The following is a 27,977-nucleotide window of genomic DNA, read 5'->3' as shown; positions in this document are numbered from 1 at the left end:
CTTTCATTAATCTAGTTTTGCTCTAATGAGACTTAAATTCCAGTTTTTTACCACTTTCTATGAAATAAAATTCTGCCTGTAAAAAATTGGGGTTTTTCCCCATTGCATTGTCACTGACAAAGTGCCACAGCAAAGCTGCAGCAGCAGCTTGATCTGCCTGAACAGTTGTTTTCATCTCGAGTGAGCACAATTCCTCCCAAGTGCTGACCTGGCTGTACAGCCAACCTTAGCCTGGATGGGAGAGGAGGGAGAATTGTATTTCACTTCTTGTGCACTAAAAGCGGCATTTGATTTGCAATGTGAAACTCATCCCCGTTTTGGAAGCAGTTTTATTTGTGCCGTGGGTGGATTGTCTGCAGCTGGGAGCACGAGGGGCTAAGTCCAGCTCCTGAGCACATGCAGGGAGTGTGGTGGGGGTCAGGATCTGCCTGCAGAGCTGTGGGAGTGGGGAAGGGAACAATGCTGGGAAAACCGAGGGCTTTGAAGAGATCGTGTTTTAATTCTGTCACTGTTTTTCAATTGTAGGAAGCTAAAGGGGACTATTCCAGGTAATAACGTTTTCCTTTCTAATACTGGTGTGCTTGATGGATGTGTTTTTCTGTGTTGGCATTGTACTGCAAACAATCACGAATGGGGGTAAAGTCCAGCTGCGAGCAGTGCCTGAAGAAAGTGAAATGTGCTGCTGGGCTGGATAAAATCTGAGTCTGCAGGGTGAGTAATGCCTTTTGTGAGCAAGCTCTGAGTCAAAACAGCGTTTGAGGCCACCACGCTGTGCTCCCCTCCCGAGTGTGGGTGCCACAGTGGGAGAAGGGGAAGCTCCCACACCTCCCTGCTGGGAAAACCTCTGCTTTGCCAAGCTTTGGCCAAGCAAACCATTGCCTGCGCTTCTGCTGGCCTGTGTTTGGGTCCCTGTGGGTGACCTTGCCCACAGCCCTGAGCCATCAGCTGCCCTGGGATCAATGAGCCGTGTTCTCCTGCAGCTGCCCGGGGGCCTCTCCCTCCCCACACTTGACCCAACACTTGTGTTCTGGCTGATGTGCACCCCCCTTGCTCTGTTTAAAGCTTCATCATCAGGCCTGCCTTCCCCTTGGAGGTGCTGCTTACCCAGCTCTGATTGTGATAAGGGGCAGAGGGGAGCAGGTGGGGTCACCTGGACCTGCTGGAGCCACGGGGAAAGACCTTCCATTAGAAACAGCTCGCTGAGCAAATAGAGATCCAGAAGATTGGCTTTGGTCACGTTAATATTTTACTGCTTGCTGAGTTTCCATGTGTGGGGAGAGGTGTGTTTTACGCTTTTGCTACAAGAGCTTTGGAGAGGGCTCAGTACAGACCCAAATGCAGGGAGCAAGTCACGTTTGACTGCCTGAGTGGCTCTGCTTTCCCTCGAGGGGGCAGTTGTCAAGTAAATGCCAGTGCCAATCCCCAGACCCCTTCCCTTCAAAGGGCTGTCTGTTCTTTGCCAGAGGACACGCTCTGTGAAGTCCATCAAACCTCCTCCTCCTGTTTGTTGGCATGCTGTCACACCTGCAGGGACAGAAAGGTGTTTTTGGTCACCTGGGTGGGCTGGCTGTGCAGGCCATTTCTGTTCCTGTTCATGCTGCAGACCTGCTCTGTGACCCCCAGTGTACTGCTTACACCTGCAATATGCTGCGTTTTTCTCTAGAAAGACCCCTTATCTTGCCTGATCTCCACAGGGACGCCCTAAGTTTAGCTCAGTTAGGTGCAGATAACCAGAAAATCACTGCTGACTCCACAATAAGTAACTTGTTCAGCTGTAGCAACTGGTGGCACAATTTTCTTGATTCTCAGGAACAGGGGTTAACGTTAAAAACCACCTTGGTGGTGAAAAGCTCCCTTATGTGGTTTAAACCTAACACAGCCTCCTTATCATTTGCCATAAATAGGTTTGTAAGTATGGCTTCACAAGTCCAGGAACTGTGGCTGTGGCTGTTTTCCAGGGACATGTTGCAAGGAGTGGATTGCCCGTGGTTACCTTCAGAAGTATTTAAAGAAAATTGTAGGGAAGAGCACTCTGCTACAAGAGTGATTTCCAAATGCAGCTCTTCCCCTAAGAGTTGCATAGAAATAGCTGCAGCAATTGTTCCCTCTGTTAAACTGAACATATGTTATGCCCCCGTGGCAAATGAGCACAGCCAGCTGTCCCAGGCCCAGTGAGCACACCAGGAGTGAAGGAATTCCATGTCACATATCACAAGTGGTCCTTTGGGCCAGTGCTGATAAAGCACTGCCTTAATTACCAGCATATCTTAGCGAGGATACCGAAGGACTGGCCTCTGCTGCACAGCTTGCTGTGCTGCGCACACTGCGTCCCTGTGCACTGCCTTGAGTTTAGAGTGTTCTCTGCCTGCTGTCATTTGGACATTCTGCTTTGAATCACCTTCTGGAATGTGGCTCTTGCACCACCTCCGTGAGAACGCGCAGGTTGATTTTTCTGGTGCTGGATTAGTGCTGAATGAATGCCGGCAAATACAGGAATTGCCTGGAGTCCTGGAGATTAGCTCTGTGGAAGTGAGGGTTGGGCCAGTCCAGGCAATGCTGGGGATCTCTTCCTGTCTGATTTTTTTCACACACATCCCCTAGGCAGCTTTTCCATGGGGACACATCCTGTGGTGGGGTCACCATGTGGCATTCCCCTGATGTCAGCTCCGTACCAGGGCCCAAACACTGCTGTGTTTCTCTCCCGTGGTTCTACAGGAACCTCTTTCCCAATCCTCTGCTCAAATTCCCAGATAACACCCTGATGGCAGGGAGCAGCAGCCTGCTGGGAAACACCCTCCCCTGCCCCATGCTGAGTGGGTGAGCACATTCCTTGGAAATCTGTTTCTTTTCAGTGAGCAAACCTGACACGTGGGCGCTTGGAGAAAGTAAAAAACTTTCGATTTCTGCACCTACCAAGGTCACTCTGGAGGGGCTTCACAGTCTGGTAGAACTGGCAGCATGGGAATAGCAGGGACTTTGGGGTTTGGTCCTTGCAGGTGCTTTGCAGGACCCCAAGGTCCTGAGCTGGGCTCTTACAGGACAGGAGTTTCACAGAATCATGGAATAGTTTGGGTTGGAAGAGATCTTAAAGATTTCATGCTTTATTATTTGGGGAGAGACTTTATGTAAGATGGTAGACCCACATTCCACTTTGAGAGGACCCTGGTTTTGAAGACATGTTTATAATTTGGGAAGAGACTTTATGTAAGATGAACCACCCAAATCCCACTTTGAGAGAACCCCGGTTTTGAAGACATCTTTATAAAACTAAAGTACATGCTTCAAAATTGCACCCCCAGCATGTCCTGGTTTGGACAACTCTGGATTCTCAAAGGCAGCCACGACTGGCTTGGGGACACAGGAGGAATGAAGAGCAGAAGTGGCAGCAGGCCACCATGTACCCATTTCCTTTTCCTGTTTACCCAGCTGGTGATCCCAGCCAAGATAATTCCCTGCTGTGTGTGATGAAGAGGATGTCACAGGGATGCTCAGTGAGTTATCCCTCTTCCCCTAACTGGGATGGTGTCAGGGCTGCCCTGGGCAGAGCAGGACAGTCCTGCAGCTCTGCTGTCCCCACGAGGGGCTGCAGGACAGTCCTGCAGGGCTGAGATGCTGCAGATTCCTGCCCCTCTGCCTCCCTGAGCAGCGCTGAGCACGCTTTGCTCAAGAGGAAGGATGTAACGCTGGCTCATGTTTGCTTTTCACGACTCATGCACGGCTTCCAGTTGACTGCTCGTGTGTTTCAGCTGAGTTCCCAGCACTTTTTACCCAGCTCCTCCTGCAAGAGGAACCCCAAGCAAGCATTAGTCATTGATTGGAGTTTTGAAACTCTGCGTGAGTTAATTGCGTTTCTCCACTCTCCTGTTTGCAAATGAAACAGAAAAATCTGCAGGCCTGGTTTTTTAAAATCTTGTGTTTTAAACTCTATGTAAAGGTTTTAGAAAGATAATGTGATTCAAATTGCAGCTTCTGGCATGGCTCAGTTTTGGGGGGAAAACATACATATTCTGTTTATTTTAGGAATTCTTTTTGAATTTTAAAGAGACAATGTTTTGGCAGTCTGTTAATTATTCATCTTGTAGATATACAACATATAAAGCTTGGCCTCCTTGGGAAATAAATAATTTAGCTGTATTTAGTTTACAAATTAAGCATCTGCCCTCAAAAATCCTGTAAAATATTATATGCTTTTATTTTCCCTTGTAGCTTGATGAGAGAGACAGTTTATAACTGAGAAGTCCTAAATGCTGTCTTAGCACTGGAAAAATGTTTATCAAAATCAGATTAGCTACAGGGACTATATAAGGAAAGCAACTTGGGGAAAAAAAAAAGAAGTTTATTTTCTGACTGGTAATCTTGGACTGTATTTTCCCCAGTACAATTTCCAGGACTGAAATCCAGCCCTGCTCCCTGGAAGTTAATTAAATTGCTGGAGGAGGGCTTCTATTTTCTTTAAATAGCTGACACATTGGTTTTTGATTCTGGCCTGTGGGCTGCACAGATAACTCCCGACTGGTATAACATAACACAGACAAAATAGTGAATTCCTGATAGCTGACATGTGCGAGGCACCGGGGTTTATCGTTCTGGGGGTGATAAAGGAGTTTGGAAAAGGGAAAAGTTTGGGTGAGAGATAGCCCTGCAACTGAGGCTATGGAGTAATTGGTTCAGAGAGTCCCGAATTTTAAAATCCTGCATGGAAAAAAAGTGAAGTTCTTGATCTAGGTGCAGAAAGTGGTATTAACAATTTGCTTTTAATTAAGAGTGCTCAGAGTGGGATTTTTGGGTACTGTTTTGTTGGGGAGCTGAATAATTTGCCCGGCAAACTGGAAGATCTCTTGGTGGAAAAGTATGTGGGAAAGATAACATGGGCAGTGCTAGAAAACAGCTATTGGAAAGAAGTTAATAATTGCCTGATAGCAAAGCACCTGCTCACTCTACCGCTAACCCCAAGATTAAGGAAGGTACCCTCGGGAACAGGACACACCTGAGGTCTGTTGGAGGTGGCTTGTCCAGCCTGTTTCTGGGAGTTTTGCCAGGTTTATGTGACCAAGATTCCAGGTGTGGCCACACCCAGGACTGGGGTTGGAGCAGGAGGACAAGTTTGGGGATGAGTTACCAGGGCCCATCTCATCTGGCCAGAGCATGGTCTGGATCCTGCTTCAGCCCAGCCATTTCCTCACACCTTTGTCAGTGGCTGATACAAAAGAGCTGGTGGGTCACCAGAGGATTCACTCTCAGAACACCCATCTGGTGCCTGTAGCAGCACTGCAGTTCAGTTTTTGATGTTCTTTTCCATGCAAATGCACTTTTTAAACGCCCGTGCACTGATACCCTGAGCCTTTCTGCAGGCTGTGTCTGCCTGGCTGTAAATCAGTGCTCAGCCCTGGCGCTGCCTTGTGCCCCTTGTGCTCCTGGCCCTTGTTTGCCAAGTGACTCATTGTGTGCTTTGCCTTTCAGCTGTGACTCCCAGCACTTTTTCTTTAAATACCTGCTGAGGCACTGGCTCTGAACCATTAACTCTCTCTTGGTCAAACCCAGCTGTGTGCTTTCCTCAGCTCCCTCTTTCTCAATAAACAGCTGATTCAGGACAAGATGAGCAAAGATCTGCTTACTCAGAGCCTGTTAGTTGAGGGGGTTGATTATTTATTTTGCTTTATTTGGGAGCATCTGATGAACCAATGTAGTAAATAAGCACGTTTAGGAAAAGTCATGTTTCATATCTATTTCATATAATGATGATGCTCACCCTGCTGACAGGTATCAGATACCCACTTTCCCAAGAGCCTAATTGAATTTTATACCCTTTTCAAAGAAAGCTGGTTGAAGACTACAGTAATTTTTCTCTAGCAGGGTGAAAATTTTGCTTTCCTTAGTGAACCCGTGCAGGTCTGCCATGAGGAACAGGTGCTGAGGGGAGCCAGGCAGGGAACTGCTGAGCTCCATCTCCCTGAACACTGAATTTGAATTGAATTAATTAATTATGAAATGAAAACATTGTTTTCTCCTAGAGTTTTATTTTTCATGCAAACCAGGTGCAAATACAAAGAAAAAGTACTTAAGATGCCATTTCTTGTGTAGACTTTTCATAGCAACAGGGTTTTTTTCCACTGGTGCTACTTGTAGATTCATCAGTTCAAGGCAGACTAAAGCATATGCAGTCTGCAGTGATGTCATTGTAATGGTTTTTTACAATTTCCTATTTTAAAGCAGTTCTGTGAGGACTCTCAGGGAATTCGTATAGAATGCTTATTATGGAGCAGATTAATTAGGTGGAAGCACTGTGGGTGGAAGTGAGCAAAAAGGATTAGATGAAGAGGGGGAAAAAAGGATGTTTGCAGTAATTTAATAACCTGATCTCATGGGATTTACTACTTGTATATAGCAATTTAATTCTTAATATTCACACATAATTATGGCAGTTTGGTAAGGAACAGTGATTTTTAGATTTCATATGTGTGACGTTTGCACAGTTTCCAGAGGGGCAGAAAAGGGGTTACTGTGTTTTGTCCTCTTTAATAGTCTCTCCACAGTACTTTCTTTTCTTTGGTTTTTTTTCTTTTTTTTTTTTTTAATTATTTCTAACTCAGAGAGCAGAGCTAGAGTGGGTACAGTCCAGCTACCTAGAGAGGTCTTTTGTGTGTGCTCTGCCTGCAAAACAGATGAGAGACAAGGCAAGCAAGGTGCAAGGAAATTCAGCATCCCCCAGCTTGTCCCCCCTGCAGGGGAGAAGCTGTCACATGGGGCAGCATCATGACATCCACAGCCATAGGTAAAAGATGCTTTTCCCTTGTCCTAGAAATTCCCTTAAGTACAGATTCAATATTAAAACACATGGCCTTTCCTATTGTAAAAATAACATTTCATGCTGAAAAATCACATTTCACATCCATTTTGTCTAATAGCTGAAAAACTTTGTGAGGCCTACAGGGATTTTTTTTCCAGTCTTGCACCCTCAGCTGTGAGCAGGAGTTTGGGCTCTGGTCTGAATCCTAACAACATCCTCACTGTAGAAAAGCAGAAATAAATCTTTTGCTTTTCCTTCCCATGGTGGCATGAGGTGTGTTTTGTGCTTTGAGGAAATGGAGCGACAGCTTTTCAACGTCAGCTTTTTTTTGCTTTTGCAGATTTGTCAGGTCTTTATCATTATTTGGACACTTTATTTTTCTTGTGGTTCCATGTATCTCCATGTATCAGCCGGGCTGTGATAACAAGCTTTAAACTTTGCTACTGTGCTCAGACACGCTAAAAACCCACAGCTAATATGGCTAAGCTGACCTTTGTGTGAGCAGGAAGAAAGTGTAAATGTTAGAAATAACAGTCTGCTTTGTGAGGAAGGGCTTGGGTCCTTCAAGCTTTGTATCAGCTGTGAATATCCATTTTTGCTTGGCAGTAAATCCTCAGGTAAAGCTGAGCCATGCTGCTTTTGTCTGGTCTGTTAGGGGAGGACTGCTAAGGGTGATGTTTAAAGAGCAAGCAGCTCTTTAAATGTGGATATTTCATAGCAGGTCTGTGGGATGGGATCCACCACCCATTGTAGGTGGTTGGTCCAAGGACCAAATGGGTTTGTCTTCAGAATATTCATGTTTCAGATCAAGAGCTGCAAAAGAAGACCTGAGGATTTAGGGCAGCTGCAGATCACAGATTTTCTCTAGCCATAAAGAGCTGCTTCCTTGGCACCCTTGTCTGCAAAGTGGAAGTTGTGGCATTGTCTCACCTGGCAAGGTGGCTCTGGTTGCAGCTCATGTTCCTGCTCACCACGTCCTCATATGGAGAGGTGTGTGCTCACAACTGATGGGAGAAATGTTGCATTTTCCTTGGTGCCCCTGGCCCATCTTCCAAAAGCCAATGTATAGAGTCACCAAACCCCTGCAGATCAGCAGGTGCTGCCGCTCTGCCCAGGAGTTGGGCAGTGCTTGGGAAGCAGAGAAATTTGTCTCAGGAAACAGGACTGGAGCTCAAGGTCAGGCCTGGGAGCCCAAGGCTCTGCTCCAAGTATGGGGAATGGTCATCCAGTCCCAGCCACGCTTTGTGTTTGGTGCAGCTCCTCCTTGAGCTGTGAAACCAAAGCTGTTGCAGCTGCACAAGGTGGGAACCCGCAGCACAGCCTAAATGTCCAACAAGCTGGGGTTGAAAAAGCCCTGTGCACTGCTTATCAGGGCCCTTCTCACAGATGGGGCTGGAGGGCTCTTAAATGCCCCTTCAAATACCTCTCTGAGCAGGCGGCTGCTATCTGCTGCTCAAGTGCAGCCTCTGCTCCCTGCCCCAGCCAGGCTCTGGAAGGTCAGGCTCTGCAGTCCTGTACCAACATCAGCCCCTTGTTCATGGCCTTTCCACATCCTGGGCTCCCCTCAATAGAAAAATAACTTTCTAGAGTGGGCCAGCAGACCATGAACTGAAAGGTGGGAAATGATGGGAAACGTCTGGCATTTGTCACAAAAGAGGATTTGTCGGAGAGCGCATTTCAAAATCCCGCTGCCAAGATCCTGCTGCTCTGGCATGCTCAAAAGCTGCTCAATCCATCGTGTCTCCCTGCACCTCTCCTGCCTTTTTTCTCCTGCACTTTTAACCCTGCTCATGTTTTCCCCTCCACTGCCTCACTGCTTGCTCCTCACACCTGTTTCTTGTGGTCCCTCCAAGGGCAGAGCAGCCTGGGGTTGTCTTGCTCTTTATTTTACAACAAACCCAAAGCCTACAGAGGAGGCACCTGTTGCTGAAGCAGCCCAGCTACAAAGGAATGGTCCCATGTTGTTGGTTCTCATCTCTTGAGTGTAAAGAATGGGAGAACCTTGGAAACCTTGGTCATGTTTCCCTGAGTCTGCACCAAGCTGAGAAAGTCACTAGGACCCTGAGAAAGTCACTAGATCACTTGAGAACGTCACTTAGGACTAGGCTGGGGTGTGGGCAGCAGCGCAGGATGTTCTTGTACAATTTGGTGCAAAGGAATTTGGTGGTCCTTCTAAAGAAATAGGGCTGTTACTGACATCAAATGAATAATCTGACCCTCTGAAACCCTTGATTGTCAAGCTTTCAAGCATCTGCTCTAATTTTGTGCTGTTTTGGAGTATTTATTTTGCTAGCTGTGAAAATCTTGAAGAGAGTGAGGTGATAAGTCCTAATGGAAATGCTTTGAATCATCTTCATGATGTAGGATAATAGTATATCATACTTTTGCTGTGCAGCTGCACATTTCCCTGAATCTCGTACGTAATTCTCAAATTTGCTGATATTTCGGTGTCCGTGAAATTACTTTCAGGTTAATTTTGAGAGGCTGATTGACATTTCCTAAAGGCAAGGCCACTCTAAATTCTACCTGTGCTATGCCTAAAATTCATTTCAAGAATTAACTGAACTTAAGATAATGACATTTAGGAGAACCTGGGAGTTACTTGTGTGAGGTCAACGAACTCCAAGAATAAAGTTGCTATACAGTGCACTTTCCCTAGTGATAAATTTGTACCTTATAACGTGTTATAAACACAATTCAGGCACGCCTGCCCTTGCTTTAGTCAGTTAAGAGTTGTCTGAAGTCCTGTCCTCATCGAGTTGTTAATATTTACAAAGAATCTGTGGGCTGATAAGCTTCTATGCTGCAGTCCCATATATGGCTGTTGCTGCTGGGTGTGTTGCTTGCTCTTCACGTTTTGTTACTCTCATTAGCCACATCTTACTCCATCTAAGCTCTTACCTGCTTTAGCAAGGGGCATAAGCTGGTTTTTGACAGTGGGTGCAGGGAAACCCATTGACAAATGGTCCTAATTAGCACAGTTCTGTAAATCTCTGCCTGGCAGGGAGTGTTGTATCATTCCATTACAGGCTGTCAAGATGCACTTTCTGGGGGCATAAATGTGTAACTCTTTTTTAATTTTCAGTAATGTGCTCTAGGCAGAGCATGCCACGATGGTCTGGCTTGGTTCCTTCATGGATTTCTGGTGGGGGTTTTAGCAAGATGCCAAAAATCTCACTGTAACATCAGCAGGGTGTAGGAAGCTCCTGAGATTGGTCCTGTTTTGCTGCTGGAGTTTCAAGTGGGAAGTCCTGTTGATAGTATGGTACATGGTTAAATATTTTTATATTAAATATTTAAATATATTAAATATTTTTAATCATATTACCTGGCTGTTTTAGAGTCAAGCTCCCTCTCCATAGAGCTAGCACTGACGAGCAGGGCATGCTGGGGACAGCATCTTGCCCAATGTTTGATCATGTTGGGACAGAGAATTAATTATGGGCAGTACCAGGAGTGCAAGTTGAGGTTCAGTGTGAGTAGGCTCTGATGCAGATTTTCATTATTTCCATTTGCATTGCCCAGATTGATTCAAGTTCTGCTTTGTATCTGCCAGAGAGAAAACTCCTGTTTAGAGGGTGGAATAGGAAGGAAAGGGTCTGTCTGCTGCCTTTGTTTAATTCTTCTCTATAGTGGAAAAATACTTGAGTTGAGAGTTTCCTATATTCTCCTCCTGGGGAATAAACAAACCTTTTGCCAAAAAATGTTCAGTCCCACTGACTCTGGGCAGTTTATATATTGAAATTATGCCAAAAACCGCCAGTCCAGAAACCCCCTCTGGTGCAGGGGTCAGATTAAATGCAAGTTGGGCCTCCCTGTCCCGACCTCCACGTCCTCCTCCTGGTGGGAACCCACCATGGACGTGCCAGATACAGCCCTGGGTGTTGGGCTGGCAGATAATGGGGATGGTGGGACATCTGGAGCCGGGGCTGTCTGCCCTGGGATTGCTCTATCATCTCGTGGTCCTTGTGAAACCAAACAGGAACAGGCCATCATTCAAAGCGCCGCTCCTCCTATCGGGAGTTGTCACCTCTGGGGAACAGCTGGCGCTCAGAGGGCTTGGGAAAGTGATCCTGAAGGTCAAGGGGAGACTTGCTTGGTGCAGATCAAGTGATAATGGACTCTCTGAAGGAGGGGGAGGACCATTTGAGGCTTTCATTATCCCTGAAGCCGTGAATCATCCCTAATCCTGGGGCGTGCAGTCAGCAGATCCAGGCTGCTGCGTGCCAGCCTGCACTGTCTGAAGGCATCCAGCCTGCAAGGAGCTGTGCCCTGTCTCTCCCAGGTCTTTCACATTTTTCTAGGATTGTTTCATGCTTGATCCTACAATTATGCAGGGAGAAAAAAAAATCATGTTGCTTCTCAGAGCGAGTTTCAGCCCTTATAAGTCCATTTGGATGGACTTCCCTCAGTGCTTGTGGATAGGATGGTGTCTGAACCTCAGGGTGTGAGGTTGGGTCCTGTGAGGAAGACAAGTCCCAGGAGCCAAATTTGCCTCATAAAATCAGTGTTATTGCGAGAAATTGGATGGGTTTGTAGGTTGGCAGAAGAAGAGAGGAGGCCCAGCTCTGCTGTGAGCTGTCCCAGCCCCGTGGGCTCTGCCTGCTGACCGTGTTCTGGGTCAGTGCTGCAGGGATGTGCCCCCTGTCATGGCACAGACGTGGTGACAGCCCTTTGATCACTGCTTGCCCCCCCAGGTCAGAGCCCACAGGCCCTGCTTGGAGCCAGCTCTGCTGGCTGGCCCTCAAAATTTAAATTCAGTGGTAGACATTTTCGTATTGATGAGCTGCTACTCATCACTCGGGCTTAACTAGCACCCTCCTTTTGGCATTGATGAGGATAAAGTTGCTACTTAGCCAGATTTAGATAGTCAGGAGGCCCAAAAACCAAACAGAGAGGTGAGGGGCCCAAAAACCCAACAGGAATGCAAGTAGTGCTGTTGGAGGCTGCAAGTGGTGCAGAAGGTGGCATTTCAGAGCATGGGAGATGCAGCTGCCAGGATTTGTGGCATTTCTCAGTGATGGGGAGGCTCCTGGCTCTGTGATGGCTGGGGAAGGAGAGTTTGGGGCCTCTCCACCCGTGTGTAGTGGTGACAGCTGGGTGTCAGCTGTCCCCTGCTCTGCCCTGGCTCCCCAGCATCAGCCTCCTTATTTCCTCAGCCCTTAAAACCAGGTTACTAAATAAGGGTTTAATGACCACCCGTTAAACCTCTGATTATGAATACGGGGCTGAGAATTGACATTTACAGAAACAGCCCTTTTGTTTGGCAAAAATTAGCTATTTTGTTAGTACTGCCTTCCAAAACCTCTCTCCTCCTTCACTGTAGTTCCCTGCCAACTCTGCCTGCTGGAGCAGCCATTGCAGAGATAAATCAGGTTTAAAAATAGGAGGAAAATTGTGGTTTAAGTATCATAATTATCAATTATCCTGTGAATCCATGATTGAAGTTGGACAGGACCTTGGAGAGCCAAGCCATCCATCTAGCTTTATGAGGGAGTTCAGGCCATGTTGTATTTTTTTTGTTGCTCTTTTTTGTTTTGGGGCTTTTTGGGTTGTGGGTTGGTTTTTTGGCTTTTTGTGGGTTTTTTTGGTGTATGTTTTTCAGGTTTTCTTGTTTGGTTGGTTTTCAGTTTTTTTGGTTTTTTTTTTTTTTTTTTTGGGGGGGGGGGGGTTGTTTATTTTATTCTTTGCTCTGGTTTCTGGGGCCTCAGAAGAGCATGCTCTACATCTGCAATTCCATGTGACCCTACAAACCCCTGGTAATCTACCTTTGCAAGCCAAGATGTCCTGCAGCCTTTTGATCCCATCAAAATAGGCCTGCAAGGGGTGAATAAAACTCAGCCTTTGTGAGCATTGCCTGCATTTGAGTGCTGGAAGGAGAGATCCTGATTTTCTACCCAGCTGTCCTCGTTTGTGGCGCTTGGGCGCTGGCCAGCTCGCAAAGAAAAATGGATATTCCTGGCAGAAGAGTGCAGCAAGCAGCACTCCTCGGTGCTAATTGACCCCTTCTTGGCAGCCTCATCAAAGACGCTGAAGAACAAATAGGCTGCTGATTGAAGTGCTCCCTTGTCCCCAGAGGTGGTTCCCCTTACTCAGGGCTGAGGCTCATTGTCAGGGCTGGGGAAGAGCCTTGCACAGAGCCATTAGCCTGTGCTCCCGAGGAAAAAAACAAAACGAAAAAACCTTTCATCTTCTGCGTTTTCCATGTGGCATCTGGGAGATGGAGTCCTGCAAGGGAGGGTTGCTCCATGTGCAGAGCTCCATCCTCAGTGCCCATGGCAAAGGGGGACGTAGCTCTGGTGGAAACTCTGACAGTTCAGTCTGATGACAAGAGAGGTTGGGAGCAGAAAAACACCTTCAAGGAAAGCCTGGGCAAAGTTGAGGCAGATGCTGGTGGACGGGGCTGGTGCATTCTTTGCATAGAAAAGTCGTGTTGGTGCTTGCTGGTGCTGAAGGCATGCAGAAATCCTGCCCAGATGGGGTGTGCAGGTTTCAGCTGATTAACTAATGGACCGTGTGAGGAGAAAATATGAACCATTTTACTGATGACTGTAAATAGGTTTTAAATATTCTACCGGGGTTTCGTTGTGACAAATTGCATTCACATACTTCAGCCCCCCTGTATTTCATTTCAGGTTGGGCCTAGAGTCCAGAATATTTGAACTTTCTGTACAATGCCAGTCCAGGAGAACTATTTTCACTGAAAATGTATGAACTGAAACCCTTTGTTTTGAATCAGATCACTGTTAAACTTCTCTGATTTAACAAATACCACACTGCTTCATGAAATAAATTGTTGAAGGCAGAGCAAAGCTTAGCACTGCAAGCCTTACTTTTGGGCTCTCCTGCAGCTGTTTCAGGGCTCATTCTGCACTCAGCAAATAGAGTGAGGGTGTGCAGAATAAATATTGATACGGTGGTGGCCTGAGCACCACGTGTGTGTATAATGAGCATGACACCATATCCATCACTGTCATGTGAGAGGACATCTCGAGTTACGTTGCTATGACAGCCTGACATGGGGCTGCACTCCACGTTTGTGAGCAGCAAATGCAGCCCTTCCTTCTGCCCAAACTGATGAGTCCATCTCTGATTCACTAGCACTGACTCTGGGCCGTTTTTGCTTTTTCAGTGATGAGAACGCCAGAAAAGACTTGAAGACACTGCCTGTCTTTCCTACCAAGACACTGCAGGAGCATCCATCACTTGCTTACTGGTGAGCTGTTAATTTAAAATGTAAATCATTGCTATGAATGATAACAAGAAGATCACTTTTAAGCAGTCTGCAAACTCCTCTAAAAGTTTTCAGCCCGGGACATGGAGCTGATTGCTCATGTTCAAGCATTTCCAGTTTTTAGAAGATTATAAATTATGCAAGATCTGGTGGAAATTCCTCCTTGAAAGTTTGCTCAAATTAAATTGCTGCGTCAGAAACTGCTGGATCAGAGTATGTGGGGACCCTGCAGTAGAAGGAGATGAATTCTGAACTCCAGCCAGGCCTGGGTTTGCAGAGAGCACCTCAGTTTCCATCTGTCACACAGTGGAGCCTTTGTGGTGGGTGACCTTTGCTGGCTGCCAGCTGCCCACCCAGCTCCTCTGGACAGGACAGGGGAAGAAAATAATCTAGAAAGGCTGGAAAGAGAAAGACAGTTCCAGTTCTGGGGCTTGAATTTGCTGTAGAAGGAACACAGCATTTAGGATGAATCAGTGATATTGTTTCCTTGGAATTTATGCCCTTTGTGCAAATTCAACCTCCTCGTTTGTTTTGGTTTTTTAGGCTTGATGTGTATGTGATGGATTTTCAAGTGTACCATGCTTGCTTATTATTTGTTTGTCTCTGAATGTATACTGCTGGGTTTTTCTTTGCTTTCAAGTGTCTTGACACAGAAATGCATATTTTATTTCACATTCCTCCGAAACAAAAATGTTGAAATATGTAACAGGGAAAAATGCAAAAAGGTCATTGCTGACAAATGTGTGGTTTTTTTTCACCTATGAAATGTCAGGGGGAGAAAATAGACAGGAATGAAAACAGCTCTGGTTGAACTTCTGTCTTGCATATGGAGCATTAACCAGGCTTTGAAGTTTGGGTCCTTTAGAACATTAAGATGAATTTCCACAATTATCACCATTCTTCTGCAGCAGCATCTGCAGCAGAACAGGCTGATCTGAAATGGTTTGTTAATGAGTCTGGAAGGCAGGATGTGATGGTGGGGACCAGCCAGGCAGCTCCACGCTGCCCAATGAAGGGTGGGAAAGAAATCTGCAAAAACCAGAACGTAAACCAGAGCAAGAAATGGGCAGGGGGACCCTTCCCTGCGTGCTGAGCAGGTGGCTGAGCTTCGGCACATGAACAAAGTCACTGAGCCTCTAAATTGGGTTTTGTGCTTGGTTTGCAGTGAGGACAGAGTAATTGAGCATTATACACAAATTAAAGGTCTGACCAGAGGACAAGCCATTGTTCAGTGAGTATGACACTTGTTAATTTGTGAAGATGATATTTTTACTTTTCTCCTGTTCTTTTTTGGTTGAGAAGTGGCAAGGCAGACTCTTTGGGTCATTATTGCCTGCAAATGATGTCGTTTGTATCTGCCAGATTCTCTTTTTATTGTGTTACATTGCAAAGTGGAATTATTTGAAGTCTCACATTTCACAGGCTTGCAGTTCAGCATTTGTGTAGTCATTTGGGTACCTCAAAGACAAAAGAAATTATTTGGATCTTACTTTATTGGAAGACTCTTCTCCATACCTTGCCTGCCATCAATTAATTTTCACTCCAAACTCTTAAGGGTGCATATTACCCCAAGTCCTGTAAGAAACTCTGAAGTGTTCAGAATTTGGCTTTCAAAACATCAAGGTCTTCCAAGCTGCCCACTGAGCCTGTGGAATTTTATTTTTCATTTACCATTAATATTTAATGTTCCTCCCACCAGCAGATGCAGTAGGATGTGTTATGAGATGTTTGAGATGATGGCCATGACTGCACAGTGCAGACTCCTTGCAGTTTTTCTCACGTGCCTCAATGCCTGTAAATCTGTCTCAGTAATTTGTGGTCTTTTTTTCAGTAGAAACAAGGGAAAAATGGTCTGTTCAGTGGTTTTCTGAATTGCCTCATGAAACAGTTGTACAATGGCATAAACGTATTCATTTGGAACCTGTCCTTTGTAACCAGAGCTTCATAATGGAATAATTATAGGCAGGTCTTTACTGCCAACATTTCCCAAAAGGCTCACATATTCACTTCAGAATTTTTGCTTTCAGTTCTATGACCTTCTGATAAAAGATGAAATTTTCTGTTGTATGAGAAATTTTCCTTTTGCTTTAGCTGGGCCAAAATACCCCATCTTTCCCCAAGCCAAGATGCTAAGTTTTTTTTCTGAAAATATGGGCCTTCAGCTATTAAGGCCTTCAAAATATGCAGATGATAAATGACGTGTCCTGGATGTATGTGTGAAAAAAATATGTTAATAGATATTACTTCCTCCAGAGAAAATAATCTGATATGCTATAAATCTGTCTGCAGGTACATGAAAGTGGTAGAAGCTTTGCCAACATATGGAGTTCATTACTATGGAGTAAAGGTCAGTAACTGACTACAGATAATGTGATTGCTGAGCTTATTATGAGGGATTGCATTCCTAAAGGAGCAGTTGCATGATTCAGTGCCCTTCTATCAGTATGGAACCCCACATTTTTCAACCTCTGTAATTTTTCCCCATTCAATGTACTTTAAAAATTGTTTCCAGACAGCAGAAAGGAATCTTTGTAAAACCTTTATGTAATCCTATCAGCAGCTAAATTCCTATCATCTTAATTAAACTGGATATCACTTCTAGACTTGAAGCAGCTAATAGTTTCCCCAGAGACATTAATCAAGATTAGAAAAATAGAATGTGGAGAGGACTCCTCCTAAGTGGCAGGTGATTAGAGGTGCTTGCTTGGAGTGGGGAGATGCTGAGAAATACTTTTGGAGAGTGATGGAAATGCACCATTTATTCCCACTTGTAGAGCAGAGCCGGGGCCAGAGTGCTTTGTGCAGAAGAGCTCAGCAGAGATGATGTCTCCTTGCTTTTGAGTCATGGCCATGACTGTGGTACCTGAGAAGCTGCTGTTCTGTGCTGGTGTCTCCTCCTGTGGCTGCCCATGCCTGAATTTAGTGGTATTGGCAGTCACTGGCCACAGTTTTCTCTGTCCCCTGTCCCTCCCCTTCACAGCCACTCCTCCAGCAGTGACACCCTGTTGTTCCAGCAGCACTCTTGCTTTTCTGCCCACGTTGCTCAGCCACCACCTGGGTTTGTGCCTCTGGGAGAAAGTTTCCACCTTCACCCCAGCAATCCACTTCACCTCAATTTGTTTGCCAGAAAAATCCTTGCTCTGTACCTACTTGTGCTTGTCACAGAGTGAAAAGGGCTCTAATCCTGGAATTGCCTCATTCTTAAGTAGCTCTTGGTTGACGCAGACATCCCATTTTTCAGGATAAACAAGGAATCCCGTGGTGGCTTGGAATAAGTTACAAAGGAATCGGCCAGTACGACTTACAAGACAAAGTTAAGCCCAGAAAAGTAAGTTTTTTTCTGTATCTGATTTTTTTTTTTTTGTGGGGGGAACATGGTGTGGTGTTGCATGTCAGGATTTACTCTTTTAAGCTGTTGCTTATTAGAGTGGTGGGCAAAAGACCAAAGGCTGGAGGCAGAAGGAGAGTTCTGCTGGCACTGAGGCAGTAAATCTCTGCCTCTCCTAGATAGTGGAAACTCCCTTTGGGAGCTTTGGCTTGTGTGTCTTGAGTTTGGTGGTCTCAGGATGGGGATTTTGGCAGCCCCCAGGGATAACTACAGAAATATGAGGCAGTTGTGTTTCTGCAAGGCCTTGTGCTCGGGCAATGTTTTCACTTCACTTTTGTAGGTGTGGTTTTTTTTTTTTTGTGCATGGAACATAAAAGGCTCCACTGATAGAGGCAGAATACAAGAGGAAATGTGTGAAATTGAAGGTTTGTTGAAGTGTGTGCTTCCATAAATTCTAAGGGGAAATTGAGAATAAATGCCAAGTACTGGAGTTCATTCTTCTCCTTTTCCAACCCACTGCTTCCCAGAGTGTCTTCACTGAAACATCTAAGCCATGAGGGGATGGAGACCTGGGAGTTGGCTGTTCTCTCCCCAGGAATGATCTGGGCAGGAGTTCACATGAAGCTGTGCTCCCTGCCAGGGAATTTTTACATTTGCAAAATGATATTGTTTAGTGTATTGGTGCCAAAAAGCACAGCTTAACAAAACTTCCTTGTTAAAGAGTAATCCCCCTCTTCAAGCTTCCAACTTGATCTTGTCTTTTTCCAGAGCAGGCTATGACTTGGTTTCTTTGGGTGTATTTATGTACCTGTGTGTCCAAGGCTGAGCTCTCATGTCCTTCCTTTGCTTTGTTTAGTAAAATACAGAATTTTATCCCAGGTGTCTCTTCCCATGCCTGCACTAAAAGACACAGGAGGAACCCTCTGTAAATCAAATCAACTTGATGAAGCTATTGAATGTCAAAGGAGAGCATCACGGAGGTCCTCTTGCCCTTAAGCACTTCCCTGATTTTAGGCAACACCCATAAGATTTTCCAGCCAGGAAAAGTTCATTCTGCAGCCAAGATGTCCAGCTGTGACCAGCAGTGCTCTCCAAGAAAATGGAGCCTGCCTGGCTGAAAGCATTGCTTCGCCAAGCATTTCTTATGCTTGTGGGATTTCAGTTTACAACATCAACCAGGCAGATTAAGAAAATTTTTTAAGGTCAGCAGGGCCCAGATACCAAGTCACACCCTGCTACAGTTAGTTACGAGGCGTTGCCTTTGAATGCAGCAGGAGTTGTGCTTAAGAAAAATAAAATAAAAACCGGAGGTCATCTCTGCAGTGGAAGCATGACAATGGAAATGAGAATAGTTGTTGGCTTCACTGAAATTATAATTATACCACAGAGCATAGAGATTTAAAGGGGAGAGAGAGGAGCCTAAATGCAGGTGGAAGGTTTAATTACAGTAAGCTCATTGAAACTGTGGGGATGGATATGGCTGTAGTGTCCTTAAGGATTTTCCTGGTGTCAGTGCAAAGGGACAAAAATGATGTAAGCCACAGCTTGTCCTGAGCCATGGTTGCCTTTAATAAGTGGGTAAATATACAAACAGTTTCTTTACATGAAAAATGTTTCAGAGTTTGAAATACAAAGAGCACTTTAGGTAAGTGACTAGAATCAGATCACTTTTGGGAGGAAAAGCAGACTTCAGGTCTAAAGGGGCACCCACACCTGGACTTGGGTTTGGAGTTAAAATGCTGAGATACTGCTGCTTATTTCAGTGTAGCTACAGCCCAGCTGCCTGTGATGCAGCAAGCAGAAATTCCTTTTAATCAGTGTTGTTGTTTGTTCATATTTATGAATGTATCAGAATTTAATTCAGAGAGAGAAGAGCATGGACAGCTTGCCTCAATCTCCCAGGAGTCTCTCTGGAGCAGCAGGCAGGAGGGGAATAGGCATGTGAACTATTCCTGTCTTTTGGAGCAGCAGTGCTAGTTTTGCTGGATTTAGCAGAATTTCCTTGCCTTGCTTTTTGGGAACGGAGCCAAACTCACAACTGCCGTGTGCTGGTGTTATCCAGCTGTTTATGCCATGGATCAAAACTGCTGTTGTGTTTATCCCCAGCCATCTGGGAAAGAGCATCCTCATTGTGCTCCGCTTTTCCTTTTGGTGATGTTTAAATATACATGCAGCTGATAGATAAATAGAGATGGAAAGGCTGAGTCCAAGTCTAATGAAAACCAAATTGGCCTTCCTGAATTTTAAAGCTATGGGGGATCTCTGAGTGTGCAAACCCCTCTGACACTGGTTGTGGTGGGAAAGCTGCAGCATTTTGGATGGGAAGCTTTTAACAGGAATTGATGCCTGTGCTGCAGTGAATTCACACCAGGGGGATTTATTCAGCTCCCTGTCTTTTCTGCAGTGCTCTCAGGTGTGTTTGCTCCACCACAGAATCACAGGCATCCTGCAAGAGCCAAGTCCATATTTAGAATAAAATTTTACTATTAATAATAGAAATAAAATCTACATTAGTTGCACCCATTAATGGAGGCTCAGTTAAATCCAAAGAAACATAACCACCCTCTTAAAAAAAGTGAAATCTTTAGGCTTTATCCAAGTAGGTCTTCAGGCCAAGACACCTAAATCCGAGCCTTGGAGCGCAGTGGTTATCCCGAGGTTTTGTTATTGGATCAACACCAGTGCATGGAGTCCAAGGCTGAGAGCTCCTCGCAGGAAGGAGCTTGCAGGAGAGGCCTGGGTGAAGCAATCCCCAGATCCCTATCAGCCAGGGCTGAGGGGAGCCCAGTGTGTGACTCGGGGCCGGACCTGGAGAACCTGCCCTGGCTGTCTGTCTGTCTGTCTGTCTGTGCAGGGCTGGCTGGGGAGGTTTGGCTCCAGCTATTAATATTCTGCTGGCTGACCTGAGATGGTTTGGACAAGGGAGTTTTGTTGCTCCAAGTCACTCCTGGGAGGTTGTGTTGCTTTGGGAGCAGGTTCTAGAAAAGCCCAAGTGTTCCCCATCGCCCAGGAGTGCCAGCTGAGGCACTGAGGGAAGCACTGGGCTCCAGCTCTGTAACAGACTGAAAAGGGAGAATTATTTTCTGTGTCATTGATGAAAATTGTCTTTGTAGATAAAAGCAATGGCTCCACGCTGGCTGGAGGTTATACTGAGCTCACTTGATTATCATCCTGAAGTCTCACAGGGCATTAAAACAGACTGGATTTGGCAACCCTTGTTCAGATTTGAGCTCAGACCTGGGATTAGCTCTGCAGTCCTGCTGCTTTGCAAACATATTCTCATTCAGTTGCAGTTAATATTGAGAGTCACCTCCTGCTTGGAGAAGTGCCTCTGCTTGCTGTGAGGTGGCATGCCAAGATCCTGTCCCCAGCATCCTCTGAATCAATTAGGAAAAGTATAAAACAGGTCCCAGGACTTGGTTTGTCATTTCAAGCCAGAATAGATCTCCCTTTATCTCCACCCCATTCTTCTCACTGGTGAGATAAACAATGTAAGTCTTGTCAATGGAGGGTGTATTAAGGCATGAGTGGAGTTTATTCTGCGTTCAGCCAATATGTGAGGATCCTCTGAGGGCTGGAGAAGGCAGCTTGCTGGCTCTCTGACTTGTTCTCCCACTTCATTGTGTTTCTGTGGGCAACTCCCTCGTGATAAATTAACTCTGTTATCTGAAGAGAAGAACTAATCTTGCTGTGGCATTGTTTCAGATGTCCAAGAATATAATTTCTGCTGCTTGATGTCTTGACTGCATTGTGTTTTCAGAAGTGTTTTTATTAGAATGTACTCGTTTTGAAATGATGGGGTTTGTTTATCACAGGATGGTGTGGGCTGGAGAACCTGAAAGATCATCTCATTTCAACCCCCCTGCCATGGCAGGGACACCTTCCACTGTCCCAGGGTGCTCCAAGCCCCATCCAGCCTGGCCTTGGACACTCCCAGGGATCCTGTGCCAGTGCCTCATCACCTTCACAATATCCCTGGCTGGATTTAATACTTTCAGGGCTTTAGCTTTCCAAACCAGACCCCTGGCTGCTCAGACAATTTCTCTTTATTTCTCCCACCCTCTTTGGGGGTCTTTTGGTGACTGAGTTTGTCCAGGAGCTCTTTGTTAATCCTTGCAAGCATCCTGACACTTTTTCATTACTTTCTCTTTGTTGGGATGCATTGTTCCTGAGTTCTGAGGAGGAAGTATTATGATACTTCTTTCTTAAATCAACATATGCGAAGAGTTGATGCTGAAAATTTTCCCTTGCGGAACATTTACTTCATGTAAATTTGCTGTCCTGCTTTGCTGAATAGTTCAGAACACAGCAGCATTGGAACAGCCTTCTCAGCAGGCAGCTCTAATTAGGCAGAGATTTCTTTTATGGTGTTTATTTCTCACCAAGCCATTGATTTAGATAGAAGATACTAAGCTCACATAATTACTTAAAAAAAAAAACCACAGAGGTTTTATGAGGCTGCTCTGAAATTCAGATCTTTCCAGATGTGCAAAAACGTCACCTGCTTGAACGTCACCTGCTGCAAAACACAAATGTTTGGGGGTATTTTGATGTTGAGACATCTCTCAGTCTTACGAGGCCAGTGCTAGAGAGGACCAGGCACAAAAGCATCTTAAGGTATTAGAAAGATACATGATTGAAAAGGCTTTTAGAGGACTGGTTTAACGTTTAAGGGATGAAGTATGCCTGCAGGTGAGCTCTGCCGGGTTGTGCTGGCACAGGTGGGAGCTGTGTCTGCCTCCTTCCCTCAGAAGCTGCTGCAGGTGGGGCAGTCTGGCTCTGCTGCCATCTGCTCAGGTGCCTCTCTCCACGGGCAGGCAGAGCAGCAGTGGGACCCAGGATTCCAGCTGAAGGCAGGGTGCCAGGCAGCTGAGAGCAGCGGAGGGGCTGAAGCACAGCCTGTGCTGCCAGGGTGGTAATTTCCCTCCTCGGGCGGGGTGCATTCTTGTGGGTAGAAATCTTTTTATGTTTCCTTGCTCTGAATTGCCAGATTTGTCTGCAGATTGCTGTTCCCAGCCAGTTCCTGAGGTGCTGCTTGCTGGGCACTGCACGTACCACGAGGTGCTTTGGAAGTGCTTCCCGAGGGAAAGGCTGCTGCAAACACTGTGCCATGGCTTGCACTTCATGCTGGCCTTAACCTAAGACCCTGTGGGTGGAAAACCTGAGATTTGGGTCATTTAGCTCCTGGTCAGAATTTGTCACTAACCTTGGGAACAGTTCTGGCACAGTGGGCTGGTGCAGCAGCTTGTGGCCACACAGCCCCTGCACTGAGCTGCTCTCCACATTTACACCTCGGTGCAAAAAGAAACCTTGTAAAAAATACTAAAATATTGTTTTTTAAACAAAATCCATCAGGCTCACAGCCATACTGAGCCAGGAGCCTGAGCAGCTCCTTGGGCAGGGTTTCTGGCAGCTCCTGCAATCCCGACAGGGCCGTTTTTCTGAGCCAGTTTGCTCCTGCTGTCAGGCCAGGACAAACCTGCATTTTATTCAAAACTGAATACCAGATCAGCCAGGTGAAAAACCAGCTGCAGCTTTTAAGGTGTTTCAGCACTTAGCCATGTCTCCTTGGGCTGCCTTAACTATTATGGTTCTTTTTGTGCAGGAAGGACGGCGATTCCTTTTTGTTCAGTGCTCCCTGGTATCTGCAATTGAATCCCAGCAGAAATACAGGGAAGCCTAAACTCGTGGGCTGGGTGGGTGGTAGGAGTCTGGCTGGTGCACAGAGGTGCCTGGGTAATGAGATGTGATCAGAGCTGCACTCTGCCTTCTACCAAAAAAAAAAAAAAATCAGAAAAACAGCCTTGACCAGGCCAAGTTTTACTCAGAGTCAGACAGGCAGCCCTTGGGATGCTCAGTAGTTTTCAGGAGCATTTAAGGATCTGACAACCTACATGGATGGGAAGGCTATTAAGAAAACATTAATTAGCTCAGGTGGACGTAATCATCTGGTTAAAGGGAACATACATTGCAAAACTTCCACAAAAACATTTTAATTATTCCTAATTGTTCTTCCAGCCCTCAAAAACCAGTTCCAGATTTCCAGATTTTTTTTTTTTACCACTCTTTTGTCTTTAAATATGCATTTAGTTTAGGTAAGATTGAAATTAGGAATTATTTAGGAACATGTCTGTACAGGGTAGAGAGTATATGAAGGGAACAGGATATCTCTGGAGCACTGACGGTTTCCTGAGTGTTGCCTTTTGACCACGAGTTAGAAAAATTTCAGTTGAAGAAAGTTTATTACTTTATTGCTTTGTCCTTATTTGTACTGAGTCCGTTTTTTCCCTCTTGCCTTTCATGAATCTAAGTGTGCTAGGCAGGAAAGTGTAATACTTTCATTCGGGATTATTTTATTTGCATCTGTATAAATATTACTGGCTCACAACTTACTCTGAAGCCGTTCATTTAATCACCAGCCTTTTTTTACAAGGACCTGAGTTAGGAGGGTTTGATAGACGAGGTGATAGCTAAGGAGCTTAGTTCTTAAGTGAGATAGTCTGAGGACAGGGCACTTTTTCAGTCCTCAAGAGCAAAGATGTGTCTTGGGTACAATTCGCATCTGTGGGATGTGATGGGAGCAGCAGAGGGGGTTTATCCCAAACTTAGTGCAAGGAGGCAGAGATGTCTTTGTGCTGAATGTACCCAGCAGTGGATGCTTGGGGCGCCCGTCAGCTCCTTTTGGGCTGGGATGGATCTCACAGGGTGGGGAGGAAATGGAGCAAAGCTCTGCCCACATCCTGAGGCAGTTCCATGCAGGTTTTCTTAAAAATGCAAACGCTTTTTTTTTTTTTTTTTTTCCTCGGCACTGGAAGTGATCCTGGTGTCAGATTAGCACAGACCCCCGTGTCCCTCTGTCCGTCCCTCTGCCAGGCAGGAGGCTGCTCCAGGGGCTGGGGCTGCTGCATTTTGCCCTGCTGCCAAACGCGCCCCTCCTCACCTTGGGACAGGTACTCCGTTTTCCCGCAACCCTTTGGAACGCCGAGCGCATCCGGAGAGGGGGGAAAACCCCAAAGGAAGTGATAAAAAGGGGACGGGGAATCATCCCCCGCCACGATAAGAGGCAGTTTTTCCTGCAGAGGTCATGTTTGAAGCACGCCCATGGTTTTTACGGGCGTGGGAGCGGCGGCCGGGATGATGCTGCTGGTGGAACCTGCTGCTGCCCTGGGTGTGAGTCAGGGCTGGCGGGGCAGGACGCGGCTCCGCGGGGCCCCCGGGCAGCCCCCACGGCCCTGGGGCTCACAGGAACCTGGGGAGGGCTCCCAGGGGTGCAGCCCCTCGCTGGAATCCTCGTTGTTCGCTCGCTGTTGGGTTTTTTTCCCTGGATCTGGGGAGCAGCGGGGTGTGGGCGGCGCGGCGCGGCGCGGGTGGGCGGTGATGTCAGGCGTGTGTCAGCACTGGGAGGCGAGGCTGCCGCAGCACAGCGGCGGGACGGACGGACGGACAGACAGACAGCACGGCTGTACCCTGCCCATGCCAGCCCTGGCACTGCCCGGCGGGGCCGGGGAGCCGCGATCGGGATCGGGGCTGCGGGCAGGTGAGTGCGGGGCACGGGAGCAGCCGGGGCCGTGCCGGGATCCGGCTGGGATCGGCGCCCACGGGCACCTATCGCTCCATGTCCTGACACGCTGCCTGGGTTGTTTCCTTTGGCGTTTTTGTAAATGTATTTATTTTCACGCGAGCGGGTGAGTGCGGGACATGGGGAACAGCCGGGGCTGTGTCAGGATCCCGGCCGGGATCACTGCTGGAACACCCACGGGCACCTATTGCTCAAGGTCCTGTCACACTGTCTGGGTTGTTTCCTTTGGCGTTTTTGTAAATGTATTTATTTTCATGCGGGCAGGTGAGTGCGGGACAGGGGAGCAGTGCCAGGATCCCGGCTGGGATCGATCTCTGCTGGAGCATCCACCTGGGATCGATCTCTGCTGGGCACCTGTTGCTCAATGTCCTGGCAGACTGCTTGGGTTGTTTCCTCTCTCCTTTTTGTAAATGTATTTATTTTCATGCGGGCAGGTGAGTGCGGGACGCAGGGGGCAGTGCCAGGATCCCGGCCGGGATCAGCATCCACGGGCACCAATTGCTCAATGTCCTGTCACACTGCTTGGGTTGTTTCCTTTCGCGTTTGTGTAAATGTATTTATTTTCATGTGGCCAGGTGAGTGCGGGGAACAGCCAGAGCTGTGCCGGGATCCCAGCTGGGGTCGGCACCCACGGGCACCTGTTGCTCAATGTCCTGGCAGACTGCTCAGGTTGTTTCCTCTCGCGTTTTTGTAAATGTATTTATTTTCAAAGTTCACGCGGAGTTGTAAAGAGGCGTTTCTGACAGCGCTGTGGCTGGGCAGGAGGGCTGTGAGACAAACATAAACTTATTTAAGCAGCAGAGGGAAACTTTCACAACCGTTGAGAAAATAACTTACTAATTCTAGTAAATTGCATTTCCACTCGGCTTCGCTTTTTCTGTGGCAGGTTCTAATAGTCAGTTGTATTCCTAGGAAAGTTTTAATTAAACAGAGCGAAAGGCTGCCGAAAGTGCCACTTTTCCCCTGAGATCAAATGTGCTGGGCTATGTTTCATGGTGTTATAAATGTTTCAGATGCATCACAGCCTAATATGTCGTTTTTTACAAAACCTGAAGTGTTTCTGTAGTGGGAGGTAGCATGGAATGTCAGGTTTTGGCAAGGCCAGCGGGGATGTTGTGTGTCCTGGGGGTTTCTGGTGTGGCGGCTGCACCCTTGGAGGCTTTGGAAAAGCTCCAGTGGGGGAAGGAGGGAGCTGCTGTGAGGGCCTTGGCTGGATCCCTGGTGTCCAGGGCTGATCTCTCATTAACCCTGTCCCTGCCTGCCCAGCTGGGTGGAAGCACCCCCGGTATCTCCGTGTGAGCAGCTGATGTAAACTCCGTCATGCTGCTGCACCTGCGTGCCCTCCTTGGTCAGGGGGGTATCCCTGGGGACACGCCGTGCACATCCAGGCACCCTGGCACTGCTGGAGAGGGTGCTGCTGCCCAAACCTGCGAGGCTGGGCTGGGAAGATGCAGCCCCTGGTGGCTCATCCATCCCCAGGGGGATCAGCAGGGCTGATGCTGCTCCTGCTAAAGGAGAGCAAATTCAGATGAAATTCTGATCCCACGGGTGCAGCTGCCAAGCCCCAACTGACTTTCATCTCTTCTCACAGCTGGCACTTTGCAGGAAATACGTGGGTTTCTAGCAGGAGGATGTGTTGGGGGTGGCTTCCTCCTGTAGCTGCTGTTGTTCTGTACGTGCTGTACCTCTGCTCCAAAATGTCACGCTGGATGTCTCACACAATGTCTTCACAATAAAAAAATTTTGGTTTTTCCAAGCTGCTGCCATTCCCTGGGGATGTTCTGACTAGGGAACTAGACCATAGTTGTCTATACAATTACTTTGTAAAGAGATTTTTGCGTTTAATCAGAGAGAAAATTACTTGAGCTGCCCTGCCAAGATCTCTGGGAACTTCTAGCAGTGAAATTAAATGTGCTATTGATGGAGGCACATGTTGTCACTGGCAGAATCCTCAATTTGCAACACATTGTCTGTAAGAGTGTGAAATTACTGAGGGGGCATCCTATACTTATGTGCTTCTTTTAATTGATGTTATGAATGTAGTTACTGCTCAGTCCATGCCACAGCTGAGGATACACAGGAGTTGTAATTTGCTGAAATGATATCACCTTGGGGTGAGAGGTTTGGAGATTTAGTGACCGTGTTCTGCTTCTCTCTCCCAATTCTCGCAGCTATTTCAATGGAAGCAGCTGGAAAATCTGTATTTCCGTGAGAAGAAGTTTGCTGTGGAGGTGCACGATCCCCGCAGGTGAGGCTGAGCAGGTTCTGCCATGGGGGTTCATCTTTGCCCACCATCGTCACCTGTTGGTGGATGGGGTGGGTGGTGCCTCAGAGCTGACCCCTGAGTTTCCTCTGGGATTTGGGATTGATCCTGATCCAGTTTTTGGTGGGGCAGACTGGGGCTGACACAGCTCTGGGTGTCCTCTCAGATTCCCTCTGTGTCCATTCAGGGAGTTCTTGGAGCAGGGGGAGGACTGTTTGTCATGGCAGCACTGGGTGATGGGATGAAGGAAATCTGAGGTTTTTGCTTCCCTAAAATAAAGGCTGAGCCTCACCTGGTTAAGAGAGAGGCATTGTGGACTTTAAACCTCAAAGACCTGTCTTGAAATGGCATTTTTTTTCACCTCCTCAGGATTTCAGTGTCAAGAAGGACCTTTGGTCAGAGTGGGCTGGTGGTGCAGACCTGGTATGCAAACACTTCCCTGATCAAGTCCATCTGGGTGATGGCAATCAGTCAGCACCAGTTTTACTTGGACAGGAAGCAAAGCAAAGTAAGTTATGAGGCATTTTACTGCAAGCATGCGTTTCAACACCTTTCAGCATGTGTTTTTCCACGGGTGAACTACTCTCCAGAGAAAAACTGCAGATTGTGTTTGTCAGCTTTCTGAGCAGTTTCTTAGTGCTGGTATTGGTATTCAGTCCATTTTAGCCTGCCTGCAGTTAAGGCCTGTGGAAGTGTAATCATGGAAGAGGGAATTCCCATGTCTGCTGGGTGTCTAATCTGCCTTTTCTTTTGTCTCCTTTCCTGTGTTTGTTTTGAAAGCTGCAG

The 27,977-nt window shown here is 46.7% G+C and overlaps 1 protein-coding gene across 1 annotated transcript in view; it reads left to right on the top strand.

The window, feature by feature from the left end:
* FRMD4B (FERM domain containing 4B) overlaps window positions 1–27,977 on the top strand; it is a 70,129-nt gene that overhangs the window by 28,748 nt on the left and 13,404 nt on the right. Inside the window, exons 7-13 of the mRNA XM_058812842.1 lie at window positions 526–548; window positions 13,920–14,003; window positions 15,187–15,252; window positions 16,311–16,368; window positions 17,263–17,349; window positions 27,100–27,176; window positions 27,561–27,699. Coding sequence (XP_058668825.1) covers window positions 526–548; window positions 13,920–14,003; window positions 15,187–15,252; window positions 16,311–16,368; window positions 17,263–17,349; window positions 27,100–27,176; window positions 27,561–27,699 — 534 coding nt within the window. The remainder of the gene's footprint in view (window positions 1–525; window positions 549–13,919; window positions 14,004–15,186; window positions 15,253–16,310; window positions 16,369–17,262; window positions 17,350–27,099; window positions 27,177–27,560; window positions 27,700–27,977) is intronic.

This window comes from Ammospiza caudacuta, chromosome 12 (genome assembly GCF_027887145.1).
Source record: "Ammospiza caudacuta isolate bAmmCau1 chromosome 12, bAmmCau1.pri, whole genome shotgun sequence".
NCBI lineage: Eukaryota > Metazoa > Chordata > Aves > Passeriformes > Passerellidae > Ammospiza > Ammospiza caudacuta.
The sequence above is the reverse complement of the archived record's forward strand: the minus strand, read 5'-3'. Positions and strand labels throughout refer to the sequence as shown.